This window comes from Narcine bancroftii, chromosome 8 (assembly GCF_036971445.1).
Source record: "Narcine bancroftii isolate sNarBan1 chromosome 8, sNarBan1.hap1, whole genome shotgun sequence".
NCBI lineage: Eukaryota > Metazoa > Chordata > Chondrichthyes > Torpediniformes > Narcinidae > Narcine > Narcine bancroftii.
Window position 1 is genome coordinate 161,692,883 of NC_091476.1, and position 15,212 is coordinate 161,708,094.

A 15,212-nucleotide genomic window follows, 5' to 3' on the forward strand; every position below is an offset into this window, starting at 1 on the left:
TTGTGGGCCAAAATGGCCTGTTACCAGGTTGGATGTCTACATTCAATAATTTTCCTTTACAAATATGCCATCCCTCCAATCATGGATGTTGCCTGACCTGCTGAGTTCCCCCAGCAGCTCATTGCTTGATCAGTTTTCAGAAGCTTTGGCAGTAATACATCGCTTTGCCAGACAAAGATCATGACGCCACTAATCCAACATCAACCCAAGAGTGGAACTGAAGCTTTGATATCTGTGGGTAATTTTTCAAAATTCAAGGTGAGATTTCAAGTGAAATATTCTGACTTTGGGCAAGTTTTAAGACATGTAAATTGAATACAACAGTCCGATGAAATGAAGTCAAATTTTCTGCATTTACCAAATTTATAATGGCATATATTTATTTCTAAGTAGCTGTGCATCTCTGAATTTTCCATTTCACAGTTATGTTCTATATGCAAGTTATTTACACATTTGAGGTGGTTCAAAATTAGGAAGGATTTCTCATTTGAAAACTCAGCATGCTGCATCCACTGAGCTCATGAACATTTCAGTGCCTTTCCCTGGAGTTGTAAAGTTAAGGCTGCAAATTATTCATTTGTTAGTCTTTACTGTAGCTTCACATTAACCGTGAATGTTGATTTAAAAAAAAAACTAGCACCCCGTGCACTTCATTAAAGCAGAAAACTGGATAGAAATCCTATAAGACACAATTGTTCATTTCACTTAAATCGATCTTTTATTTTTGTCCTGTTCGCTCTTCGTTTATACTGGAATAAATAATTTCTCACATGGAAGCATTCATGAAATTCATTAATGCTGCTTGAGCATCAAGAGGTTCTTTCTCTGAGCTCTAGTTTTTCAAGATTATTAAAGTAACCTTCTAAAAGAAAGGTGTCCTTGCATTTACGTTTGTACAACTAGCATTGTAATTAATCGTCAGTTTGATCTTAATCCTATTTTACACAATGAAACTAGTGGCACTCGTCATTGTTCTGAACTGCTGCATTACTTCCACTTACTTCTTCGAAGCGGGCACGGATTATTGTGATCCATTGCTTGATAGTGATGACACAGTCTGGGTGGCACACTGCTAGTATGGCCTCTCCCATGCCAGCTGCCTTATTTACATCCACACGCTTTTCCTCCACCTTCTTCATAAATTCCTGAAATTTTGAATAGCACAGGTTTTCTTTGAAAAAATGTCCAGTGGATTCAAAATAAAAACTGTTAAACCAGAGCACAATACATCTTTGCATAATTCTCAGCCAAATGTGACCAGAAATGAACTATTTTCTATTTTACTTTTCTTTGTCAAAAGCACCATCACATACTGCTTGATTTAAAGCTAATTTTTTTTTTCTATTTAAAAAGTGCACTCTAAAGAATTTTAGAGATGAAAAAACAGATTTTGAAATATTTCCAGGAATATTCCATGGCATTCTCTTCCATGTTTCTAAATCCTAAGATTTAAAGAACTCTTCTCTAATACTGTTAATTCTACTTAGCTTTTCATGCTCTACCTTTAACTCATTTTTAAGCAATGCTCAAAAATAGTAATTTTGAAGTTTTATTAAAATAATTCTCTATGTGAGGAAGGTCAAATGCAAATATGAATGTCATTATAGAGTTTTTAGGTGCATATACTGAATTTTTAAAAAAAAAATCACATTCAACGAGACAATTCACCTTGTGTAAATCAACCAAGGATTGCAGAGCTTCCACATCATCTGGCAGAACTCCCCGGAATCGAAGAGATTGTTCTGTCTCAGAAAGCCACTCAAGCAGCATTTGAACAGCATTGCGGAATTCCTCTGCCTGGGAAATAATTTGATAATATGATCACATTCATCAGTTATATTTTGAAACAGAGCAGAATATTGTTTATCTAAAAGTAATCTTTACAAAATTTTTGATGTGGATTAAAGAAAAGATTAAATTACCCCTTAACTTTAATTTGGAATGTTGATGAGAAAGATAGTGGATTGTCAACTCTGTGTAACTGCAGATTTCAGTGATAGAGGAGAAAGTTATTTTTAATGGAAATTTATCATTGGATTGCAATCCAAATTTCATTCAGCACTTTCTCCAAAATAAGGAATTAAATTCTTTCTTAATGGTAGGGACAGTAGAATAAAGGAAATGATTATTATAATGTTGTGTTTATGCATGTAAATTAATCAAATGGAACAATCGCAAAAGTGAGTAGAACGTCAACAGGGGGAAGATCCACAACCACATGGGTTCTGTTCATTTTTGGTACAATGCATGGTTTCATTAACTTGGTGTGTGGTCTCTTGAGCTCAAAATGAGAGGATTAAGAACAAAAAAAAACTCTTAACATTAGAGCTGGGTCAATTAGGGAGCATATGTTTTTTGTTAAATTTCTTAATTTTATGGATCTGGACATTGTTAGTAAGGCCAGAGTTTATGTGACAATATGGTGATCCAAGATTTTGATAAGTTGGGCCATCAAAAGTAATGGAGTGAATTTCGTTAACTGGAATTGAGGTACAGAGAAAGCATAATCTGAATGAAAGGCAGAACTGGGTCATGATTCCCTTATTCAAAGTTGGCATGGAGTGAAAATTATGGATCAAACAATGCATCATATGTCTTCTTGACATAGCAAGTAACAGATAAACAGATTGAAATGCATTATAAAACAATATTCCTCTTACCTTTGAATTCCCTTATTAGGTGTGAAATGATTTTCCTTATCGATAATAACCTACCTTAACATTGTGTAACAGTGTATCATATAGTTAAACTGAAGCAAAATCAGGTTTTGGTAAATTCTTTTATATTTGGCGAAGTTTAAGCATAAATGATAATTTTCACCTGTTTAAGTGCCTGCTCAAGCCGTGTCTGTTTAGACACTGAGAGTTTGCACACTGTGTCCCATCGTATGCTCAATTCTTGCAGTTGAACTTTCACCCAGGTTGTATCATCATGGCTGTTCTCAATCAGTTCACGAGCTGACCGTTTCAGGACCTGTACACTACCTGTGCGCTTACCAAGTTCTTTCTGAAAAACCTACAAAGAAATTCGAAATGTTTCTGAGTGTAAAGTCCATTAATTAGACTTACAAAATCTATTACTCAAAGTTTTCAGCAAAAAAACCAAAAACACATACTCTTCATGTAAATTAATAGCCAACTAGGAACTCATTGGTGGTTAATACAAGTTCATGTTATATTTATGCAAAGAAGAATGAAATGCCTTCTTAACAATAAAAATCTACCTTGTGAGCATCCATCGAATTCATCACCAGATCTAGATCTCCATGTACAGGCTGATCTTCAGCTAACTGTGGCTCGACCTTATACAACCAATCAACTAATGCTTGGAGTGCATCAGTAAACTGCCCTGAAAATAGAAGGGCCTCTTCCAACTTGTGTTGCCTGAAAAGGGTTAATAAACAAACAATACTTGATATTTGAGAAAGTTGTTCCTACATAATAAGCATACAATTATGAAAAATCTCAGAGCCAAACTAAAAATAGGCATTTGTCAGCAAATAACCGTTTTGAAAAACATCACTAATTCAACTTGCATTTTCATGTAACATCATGCATCTCCTCTCTGGAATAAGATTGCAGAGAAGCACGAACAGTGATTGATAAAGCTACCCACTTCTTTCTGTATACAATTATTCTACTTAATAAAATGCATTAAAATTAACTTTTGACAGACAGAAAATAAATATTAATCAGAAAAATGCCCAGTTCTCAACACAGTAGTTACTAAATGGTAAACCAATGTTTTATCACTTAATTAACTGGAAAATGTCATTTTAATTTCATAAATCATTGTTAAAATTTAATTTTTATCCATTACCTCTCCACTGATTTGCCACAGACGGTGTCCCACTTGTCCCTCACTTCTCCAAGGAGATTTTCCAATTTCTGACAATCATCTGCATGTGAAGACTTATCTTTCATTGAGCGGCCCATTCGGATTGTGGTATCATATACTGGCTGTTTCCCACCCAGAGTTTTTTGGAAGTCCTAGTTTAATTTGAAAGAAAACCACAGCAACTTTAGATATACTAGGGAACAGACTGTCTGTCTCTGAATAACACATCAGATCTTGTATTTGCATTCACTAATTTGGCCACTAAACCATTTGCATTTTTGAATTCATGCTCAAAACTTTATTTAATTGCCACTGGTACTTCTTAGCCCACAGAATTAGGCAACAAATATTACAATTAGTTTTATAAAAATATATTTTCAAAATCTGTTCAAAACACAAATAATTTTAAATGTGCACAATATTTAATTGCCCATTTATAGAATCAATTGAATTTTATATAGCTTGAATTACAGTGGCAGCTCCCATGTGAAGAAACCATTTTAGGTTGGCAAAGATTTACATACATTTGATAAGAAATTGGATTTGATTCCACCATTTTATTTGCCAGGCACAAATTTATGGGATTAATTATGATGAATTTTTTGTTGAGGGCATTAGAATGGACAGATTGAATGTCTTCTGGAAGTGAACGTTGGCAGATCATGATGTCGATTAGCATATGACAGTGATTGACTCTAATGGTGTCATTTGGAAGTCAGCTCTACACCTAATCCTGTCAATCTCACACTGCTGCATTCAGCAAAGACTCATGCACCAGTGATGTTCAAAAGGAAATATCCATGATGTACAAGCTGACTATTGGGTTGAATTCTTTTGATTTGTGTGTTACAATTTATAGTGTTTGATACTTTCTATAAAGTCTTCAAGATACTAATATCGCAAGGAATAGTGCGATGGGTGACGTAGGAAAATTTTGCTGCTTTAAAGGCTTTAGTAAAAACAAAATATTCCGAGAAATTGGTGCACGAATTGGCATGCCCACTGAAACAAAGTAAGACATTAAAAATGACCAGATGGTGCACAGTGCAGTACAAAATGGAGGAGTAAAAGGAAATTTTTCAGCATGGTGTATGTAAATTCAATAGTGACATTCTTACTGAAACCTATCACTTACTCATGTAACATCTGTAAACACAGAGCAATGATTCCATGAGTACTGTCTGAATGACAAAGGTAATATACTTTATACATCCACCAATAAGCCATTCACAATTTTACAAGGGTGGCCATATTTCTTTCTCTCCCACCAGAGACCAGAACTAACAGTAATTCCATCGCTCACCCCACCAAGTAAGTGTGAAACAAAGCTTCTGCACATCCACCTGCTTTTAACCTTTTATGAACATGAATGTTGTTTTCAGATGAATTTAAAAAGTACAAGTTAAATTAGGGCACAGGTACATATTTCCCTGAAAATGGTGACATAGGTAGAAAGGATGCGAAGAAGGTGTTGACACATTTGCCTTCATTGGTCAAGACATTGAGTACATGAGTAGAGATGTCAAGTTATTGCTGTACAAGATGTTGATGAGATTGTGCTTGGAGCATTTTGCTTACTTCTGGTCACCCAGCTGGAGGAAACATATCATTAAGCTGGAAAGGGTGCAGAAAAGATTCACAAGAATGTTACTAGGAATGGTGGGGTTGAATAACAAGGATGACTGAATGAACTGCAATTTTTCTCATTGGAGTGCAGGAGGCTAATGGGATGCCTTAGAGGTTTATAAATTGACGTGGGGCACGTATAAGGTAAATAATCGTATTATCTTTCTAAAGGGAGGTGAATCTAGTTGAAAAAATAAAACAGAGGCCATAGTTTTAAGGTGAGAGGGGAAAGATTTAAATGGGATCTAAGGGGACCTTTTTCATACAAAGGGTGGTGGGTATGTGGTATGAACTGCCAGAGGAAGTCAGAGAAATGGGACTGATTTTCATAGTTAAATGATATTTAGAAAGGTACATGGATAGGAATGGTTGAGAGGGATATGAGGGAAAAAGGAGGCAAATAAGACTGTCTTGTGCAGATCACTTATTTGGCCTGGACAAATTGGGCCAAGGGGCCTATTGATGTAAAACTCAATGACACTATAATTCGATTATGCCACAGGGACAGTATTTTGAGATGTGCAAACTTATTCACTGAAGATGAGAAGATGCTTTCATCCACAGGGCAGAAGTACTCTCTCAAACTGTCCCTGTTATGTAAAACTGCCCACTGATTCATTGTGATATTTTGCAAATCATGGACCATTCTCATCTTTTGAGAACCATCTCTAAGTGAAGGCAGATATTAATGAGGAAATTTACCATCACCTTCGTCAACAGAGGTGAAGGTGTGAAAAGACCTTAGGAGGAACACACAAATTGCTGGAGGAACTCAGCAGGTCAGGCAACATCCATAGAAGGCAAAAGATAGTTGAAGTTTCTCAGCATTTTTTGTATTTTTAAAGACGTTAGACCTGCCATAAAAATTATGGTCTACTGAGCAGCAGTGACCCTCGACTTCCTCAGTGCTCTCTCATGTGGATTATCATTAGGAGGTACCACAAGACTCTGCAAAGGCCTTTCCAAGACTGAAGCTTGAGTTGGCTCTGTTGGACAGGCCAGGTTGACTGCAAACTCGACATTAGACTCCAAAATACACAGTCCATACCAAGCTCCATGGGAAGAGAGAATTAGAAAGGAAGAGGAAAAAAGAGGAATGAGTTCAAAATGAAAGCAAAATTCCAACAATACACTGGATTCCCAGTGCATAACTGTTTAAAGAAAAGAAGGAGCATTTGAGAGAATATTGGGCCTTGTGTAAATGGCAGAAGGAGCACACCATCTCTCCACTCATCGACCTCGCTCGGCACCTTCTGCACAACTTGTGGAACAGCTCATGGTTGCTCATAATGGCTTCATCAGAAACTCAGGAAACCACCAAAAACAGAGTAGGAGGAGATCAACCTTGATCCTGAGGCTCTGCCTGAGCTGATATTAAGAATTTAAAAATACAAAAAAGCGCACTTTTTTTTCTGCTCCCTTTTTAAAGTTTGCTTTTCAGGTCCAAGAATTGGGTGCTGTGGTCAGGTGCTGTAAAATTGCAGCAACGCACGTGCTGGAGGATCTCGGTGGGCCAGGCAGCTTCCGGCGAAGGTAACAGGTAATTAGCGTTTCATCAGACCTTTTAGTATGAGCTCAGTTAAAAAGTAACAAATGGAACAGAACTTAATGTTAAAATGATCATAAAATTTCTGACAAAACGGCTAAAAAATTAAATTAGCAAGGGCTCCTTGTCAGTCATCTACTGATACAAAGTGTGTAGCTACAGGGCTGGATTCTGCTGCATTAACTCCAAAGGTGCAACCAAGGCCTTGAGCCTCAGATCAGACGAGTAAAATGACCACTTTAGCAAGCCATTCATGAGCCGGGGAAAGGACACCAGTAAAAGTCCTGCTTTTCACCAGAGGGTGGTCGGTGAAGGAATGCTGAAGGAGATTGCGCTTTGATTCCTACACAAGTTCAATCTGATTTCTATGGAACAACAGGATTTCTTACCTTATGCTTTGTAAGCTGCAGTTTGATTTTATCTGGGTCATTAGAGATTTCAAGGTCAGTATCCAGATTGTTTTCTGCTTCCTCCAGCCAGTCAATCAACTTTTTCCAGGCTTCATAGAACTGAGGTTAAAACAAAATATCCTGGATTAATCTTACTTAAATCAAATCAAAGGTACACCATCTGAAGATCTTCAAGGCCAACCTAACTGAATCATCACAAAATTATTGCATAAATAAAACAGGTAGACACCAAAATCACATCAAGTTATTATTTCAAAAACTAAAGGTAGGTTCAAACCAATGAAAAAAATCCTTAAACTTGCTCTGTTCAGATAAGATTGAGTAAGGAAATAAAAAGTATTCTCAAATGAAAGATTACAACGAATGTTAGTAATTGAAAATTTTGAAAATCACTTTATCAAACTATTAAATGCTAACAAAATAACCTGAGAAAGAATTCCATTATTGAAATTATAATTCAGACGGTGTTGAAAAAATTTTTTTTCTCTCGTCTTCAGGTAATGGAGGAAGGGAGGAAAATTACGTCATGCATCTTGAGCTGCCAGGTATATTTCTAAGACTGATTGAGTGCTCAAGTGTTCTCCCTACATGGAGAGGATAATTAGGATACCATATTTTGGTGAAGCATTACAGCCATGGTAGACGTCCAGCACAGGAGCACCTGACAAACCTTCAGGGTCTACTTCTGTCTCTTCACCCTGCTCACCACACCTGCTGTTCTACCCACAGTCTTGCCAATAGTTTCCAGGAATTCCAAGGTCAGCTCCATCTACGACAAAGTAGCAAAAGGGGAGATATTGGAAAGCTGTGTTTTTTTTTAATCTCTGGAGTGAAGAAGTCTGAAGGATAACCCGATAAAGGTATAAAAAGAAAGTTAAGAGGAAAAAATATGGTAGATAGAACCTGTTCCATATAAGAAAGGCATCAAAAAGAAGTGGTCATAGATTTAGGTGAGAGGAAGTTTTAAAAGGGGATCTGAGGGATAAGGTTTTTTTAAAATATAGAGAATAGCTGATATCTGAGACACGTTGCCAGAAGAGACGGTGAATCAGATACAATTACTCTAAGAGGCTTTTGGGCAGGCAACTGATTGGGCATAGCATAAAAAGATATTGTTATCAAAAATTTTCATGACAGTCAGGAAGAAATAATGGATATATGAGAGAAATACTTTGGAGAATATCCAATTGACAACATATATTAAATGCCAGGAGTCTCAAAATTATATTTGTTTACAAAAATAAATGCAGGTCAAGGCTTCTTTCCAAAGCCCTTGCTATGCAATGATGTTCTGTACTACTTTGTCAGTATTTCAGGGTTATTGCATCCAGATCTGGAAGCAATTTACGCAAGATTTGAGGTCCAAAATAACATTGGCCGAGTGGGAATGGATGAGAGAAATGTGCCATAATTGAAACGAACAAGGATAAAGAAATGTGCTATTTTGATTAGATTAAAGGAAGAAATATGTTGATCTAAACTGCATGGATGAGTACAGAGCCAAAACTATTTTACTCAAGACTATTGCTATTATTCAAGACAAAGCAGCCTGTATGCTTGACACTCTAACATTTATTCCCTACAACGTGCACCATCTACAAAAAGTAGTAGTCACTTGCCCAGGCTACTCTAACAGCCACAGCCTTCACCACCAGAAAAGATGAGGACAACAGGTACATGGCAACATCACCATCTGAAAAGTCCCTGTCAAGTGCATGCCATTCTGCCTTGTAAGGAAATCACAGATCCTTCATCATCACTGGATCCAAATCCTGGAACTCACTGCTCATGCTTGGGAGTATCTCCATCCCAAGGACTGCAACATTTCAAGGCAGCAGCTCACCACCACTTTCTCAAGGGCATTTAAGGATGGACAATGAATGCTGGAAGTAAAATACGAAAATCTGCAGACACCGTGGTAGAAGTAAAAACACAATGGTGGAAAAACTCAGCAGGTGTTAGGTCTGCTTTGTTCATGAATGAGTGAGACAAACACCAGACTGAGTCGAAATCAGGGTTCTTTGTTCTTTATTACCGGATTGTAACACTTGCAACTAACAATGTTAGTTGGAGAATGCATTCTGCCGTTATCAGCAAAATGGTGATTTTTTGATACCCTTGGATACGTGCTTAGAACATCATCATATCATTACTTGTCCAATGACTAAAACTGTTGCTATCCTTTCCCTGCTAGCTTCCTGCCTCTCAATCCATCAATGTCTCTCTTATCTTGTAAGTACAAGGATGCATTCACATCTTGTTACAGCCCTGCACAGGGTAACTCCTTACACATTCCCATCTCATGATGTTTTACCTTACACAGGTCAAACAGTATACTTTATGTAGCAAAGAAACATTGGTTATGAAAAGAACATAGAATAGTACAGCACAGTACAGTACAGGCCCTTTGGCCCCTGATGTTGTGTCAACCCATATATTCCTTCCTAAAAAAAAGAACGAACCCTCCCTACTCTACAACCCTCTATTTTTATTACAAACATGTGCCTATTAAATGCCCCCAGTGTTTCAGCCTCCACCACCATTTGCAGCAAGGCATTCCAGACAGTCACAACTCTGTGTTAAAAAATAAACTTACCCCTGATGTCTCCCCTAAACATCCCTCCCTTAGATTTGTACATATGTCCTCTGGTGTTTGCTGATCCTGCCCTGGAAAACAGGTGCTAGCTGTCCACCCTATCCATGTCTCTCATAATTTTGTAGACCACTATCAGTCTCCTCTCATCCTTCTACGCTCCAAAGAAAAAAAGTCCCAGCTCTGCTAACCTTGGGTCATAAGTCTTGTTTCCAAATCAAGGCAACATCCTGATAACTCTCCTTTGTACCCTCGCCATAGCTTCTACATCCTTCCTATAATGAGATGACCAGAAATGAACACAATAGCCTAAATGTGATCTTACCAAAGATTTGTAGAGTTGTAACCTGACTTCTCTACTCCTAAATTCAATCACAGCATCCCATAGGCCTTCTTAACTATCCTATCAACCTGTGAGGTGACCTTGAGGGATGTATGGATTTGTACCCCAAGGTCTCTCTGTTCATCCTCACTCTTAAGTAACTGACCATTAATCCTGTACCCAGCCTTCTAGTTTGCCTTTCCAAAATGCATCACCTCACACTTATCCAGATTAGAATCTAACTGTCACTTTTCTGCCTAACTCTGCATCCTGTTTAAATCCTCTTGTAACCTTCGACAACCTTCAGCTCCATCCACAACTCCTCCAACCATTGTGTCATCCACAAACTTACTGACCATCCTTCCGACTCTTCATCCACGCCATTTATAAAGATCACGAGCAGGGATCTCAGAACAGATCCCTGTGACATTCCACTAGTCACTGACCTCCAGGCAGAATACTTTCCTTCCAGTACTACTCTCTGCTTTCTTCCTACTAATTTTTTATCCACACAGCCAAGGTTCCATTGATCCTGTGCTTCATGATTTCCTGGATGAGGGAGGACCTTGTCAAATGCCTTGCTAAAATCCATGTACACCACTTATACCACCCTACCTTCATCAATTCCTTTTGTTGCTTCCTCAAAAAACTCAATTAGGGTCATGAGGCACAACCTTCCCTTCACAATTCCCAGGATTCTCTCTCTTACTATTTTTAAACAAGGGGACTATATTTGTCATTCTCCAATCCCCCAGCACCTCCCCTGTGGCCAAAGAGGATTCAAATATCATAGCTACTGCCCCAGCCATCTTTTCTCTCACTTCCCACAGCAGCCTGGGGTATATTGCATTTGGCCCCAGAGACATATCAATCTTGATGTTTTTAAGAAGATCCAACACTTCTTCTTCCTTAATCTCCACGCTGTCCAGCACACAGGCCTGTTCAATTTCGACCTCACAGTTATCAAGGTCCTTTTCCCTTGTGAATACTGACACAAAGTATTCATTTAGGACCTCCCCAACCTCCTCCGCCTCCAGGCACATGTTGCCTCCTTTATCCTTTAGCGGCCCCACTTTTATTCTTGTCATCTTTGCTGTACAAAATAAATGCTAGACTTACCAGTAACACTGAAGTCCAAAAAATGAATAAACTCAAAATGAAAAAAAAAAGTGGAAGGCTGGGATAATAGATGGGGAACGAACAAAGTTAATGGGATCTGAAATGATAACATACTTCAACATATCCAATTGATAGCATTTGATGAGGATATATTTTGAAGCTCCAGACAGGCGGCTTCAATATTCAAATGAAATTATATATGCATCATAAAATTATAAGGGGAGATTTGAAGGTCTGGAACTTCTCTCCCTGCAGAATAGAATATAGAACATTACAGCAAAATATAGGCTCTTTGGCCCATGATGTTGTGCCGACCTATATAAACCTACTCAACAATCTAAATCTTCCCAACCTTATAATAGGAAGCTGAAAAGGTACTATGTAGGATTATAAAGCATGATGGGCATAGGTAAGATAAATAGTTGTAATCTTTTTTCTACAGTAGAAGAATCTAAAACTCGAGAACATGGAAGAGGGGAAAGGTGAGGCAAAAGATTTAAAAGGGACCCAAGGGTGCCTTCTTCATATACATAGATGGAACAAACCGCCAGTAAATGTGGGGACTATTGTAATGTACAAAATACATTCAAGCAGTTACATGGATAGGAAACATTTCGAGGGATATGGGCTAAATGCAAATGGGACTCGTGTGACAAGTTAGGTTGAAGGGTCTGTGTCTGTGCTGTCCAACTCTGTGTCTGATACTGGGGGTCCAAGAACATTTTTTTGAAAATGACTGCCTTTGCTTGTCTCCTAATTTCACCTACGGCTCCTAGAACGCTTCCATCAGCGCTGTCTCCGCTCCATCCTCAACATTCATTGGAATGACTTCATCACCAACATCGAAGTACTCGAGCTGGCAGACTCCACAAGCATAAAATCCATGCTGCTGAAGACCCAACTGCGCTGGGTGGGTCACATCTCCAGAATGGAGGACCATTGCCTTCCCAAGATCGTGTTCTATGGCGAGCTCTCTACTGGCCACTGAGACAGAGGTGCACCAAAGAAGAGGTACAAGAACTGCTTAAAGAAATCTCTTGGTGCCTGCCACATTGACCACCGCCAGAGGGCTGATATCGCCTCCAACCGTGCATCTTGGCGCCTCACAGTTCGGCAGGCAGCAACCTCCTTTGAAGAAGACCGCAGAGCCCACCTCACTGACAAAAGACAAAGGAGGAAAAACCCAACACCAACCAACCAATTTTCCCTTGCAACCGCTGCAACCGTGTCTGCCTGTCCCGCATCGGACGTGTCAGTCACCAACGAGCCTGCAGCAGACGTGGACATACCCCTCCATAAATCTTCGTCCGCGAAGCCAAGCCAAAGAAAGGAAAAAGAAATTTGGCAGAATTGCTGAAAAACTAGTTTTAATATTAGATGAAACAAGACTGTTGATCATGACTGAAGATATTGTCCTCAAACCAATGGAATGAAAGACTTTAGCCATGTATTAGAAGGGGAAAAAAAAACATAATTTCATCCACAAAATTTCTGAAGTAGGCAAAAAGAACACAAATAAACATATTATGAACAACATAATTATAAGAGAATAACACTGCTTTTAAGAAACCTTTCAAAACACTCTTTGCAGAATTACTAAACTATCAAATTATCAAATATTTTGTTATGTTAACCTTGTAGACATTACAGATGAGATCATTTGTTTTTGCCTGTGGAATATATGGATTTACTCCAACCATTATGATGTTCCAGATTCTCCGATTTAAAAAAAAGTGCAATAAAGTGACAAGACACATTCTGGGTTCGAATTTGTGTTGGGCTGAATTTGTAGAAGTGAATACAAGGATAATGGAAGAAATACAGAGACTAAAAAACAAAACAAAATAGATTCAGTCAATAAAAATGATAAGAAAAGGAACATGATCCGTGGACCCCCCCCCCCCCCCCCCCAACAAGTATAACAATTATTTAATGGTACATGGTTCTGGTACCTGGGAATATTCAATGAAACTAGAGAGATTTTAGAATATCAAGCCAGCCTAGATGAGTGAATGTGGGGAGCTAATGTAAAAGCATTTCCTATCTCATCCCTTGCCCTTTCATATGAAGTAGTGAAATACCATGTATGTGGTGGCACTGGTAACGATAAATGCCAATGAGGCCACTACTCAACTCTTCGGCCTCATCTGTTAGAATTGCCTACATTAATCCACAGACATGTACCACCAATTATATTCCTGCAACTGATCAAAAACATTTATGCTGTACTTGACCTACCAGAAGAGACATCTTGTACAATCCACCTCATACCTACTCCTCATCACAGAATCCTTTAAAGAGCAGCCTAGTACACCAAAAGTGAAGAAAAATTTCTCAAGACCAGCTTAACAAGTCACTGCAGTGGCACTTTCCAGTTTTGCAAATTTTGAACAATGATTAGTGCAGCCAAAATTCTCTTTTGAGGGCTTCACAATAACTCATTTTGCAACTATAGTGAAATGTTACAGATTTGTTGTCAATTGTCCTCTGATCAAATAGTGTCTGACCACACTGAATTTAGTATATGTGAAGATTATTGACATATAAATAAGTCTGCTCTTCTCTTTTGTCCTTAAATAGTTAACCATGAAATCTCCCCGAGGTATACTTTTAGGAAACCCAAGGTAAAAGTCCAGTCACTTTGATATTGACTCTAATTTTGCATACCTGTTTTGCACGCTTCCTGGCCTCATCAAGTGCCCTTCCTCTCTCAACAGATCGTTGCACCACTTTTTCCCAACGTGATTGCACACTGAACAGAAGATTCTTTATCAGGACCACATCCTGTTTCTGGCTGTGGAACTTCAGCTGATTTCCAGTTTTATCCAGGTCAATGATTTGATCCCGATGAGAATTTACTTCATTGGCAAAAATCTGGAAAATGGCAGCAGGGATATTACCTCAACAAGAATTGATCAATTAAAACTAATCACTACAGTTTTGGTGAGGATCTTTCTACTCTCTGGTCCAATTACAGATGAGCTAGGAGGCACACTGCATGCGATCCATGAAACGGCAACATTTGTACATTTCTCACTGTGATCAAGACAGCATTGATTGATATTTTCTGTGTTTCCAGGAGGATGCTCAGAATATACAGCCAAGGTTGAAAATTAAGGAATCAAGATGCTTTTCTTGACTAGGACTGTTTAAATGGATGTTATTTTGATGAAAGAACTGCTTACAACCAGCTATTCACAAAAATTCCAACATACATACATTTTTGCTGACATGAAAGTTGTCGCCATTTTACAAATAATTGAGTTTTAAGACATCTTTGGAAAGTAATTTAAAAATTGCACATCTTGTGATTTTCTGAATTGCTACAATCTTCCTGACTGCTCTATCTAAGTCATTCTGATGCTCTATCTAATATTGAGGAGTCACTTGATTCCCAGAGGAGGTAGTTGGCCTTTAAGTACCCTTCAACTGTGCATAGACGATATATGGATCTCTAACACTGATGAGTCACTGATACCCAGCATTGAAAAGTCACTCCATACCCATTTCCAGCAGTGAGGAATCACTCCATTACCAGCCATGGATTTGAGCAGTCACCTTAATTCCAGTATCTCAGAATTGCTCTACCCCTATTCCTGTATGGTCACACAGTTCAGGACAACCAACTCATTCTCATCGTTTTTAGAATAATTATTACCATCCTTATATCAAGGGATCACCCTTTTACAATTCACAATTTCTTATCTGCATAATCAAGTCAGTAAAAATCCCCAATATTAATGCGCATTCACATCCAAG

The 15,212-nt window shown here is 38.3% G+C and overlaps 1 protein-coding gene across 15 annotated transcripts in view; it reads right to left on the reverse strand.

Annotated features, from left to right (window-relative positions):
* The window catches only part of macf1a (microtubule actin crosslinking factor 1a), a 535,539-nt gene that overhangs the window by 39,241 nt on the left and 481,086 nt on the right, over window positions 1-15,212 (reverse strand). For all 15 annotated transcript variants that reach the window (XM_069895733.1, XM_069895734.1, XM_069895729.1 and 12 more), the window contains 7 exons: window positions 14,121-14,327; window positions 7,399-7,518; window positions 3,820-3,989; window positions 3,224-3,383; window positions 2,821-3,015; window positions 1,669-1,797; window positions 1,002-1,145 (listed from right to left, as the gene is read on the reverse strand). In XM_069895733.1, coding sequence (XP_069751834.1) covers window positions 1,002-1,145; window positions 1,669-1,797; window positions 2,821-3,015; window positions 3,224-3,383; window positions 3,820-3,989; window positions 7,399-7,518; window positions 14,121-14,327 — 1,125 coding nt within the window. The remainder of the gene's footprint in view (window positions 1-1,001; window positions 1,146-1,668; window positions 1,798-2,820; window positions 3,016-3,223; window positions 3,384-3,819; window positions 3,990-7,398; window positions 7,519-14,120; window positions 14,328-15,212) is intronic.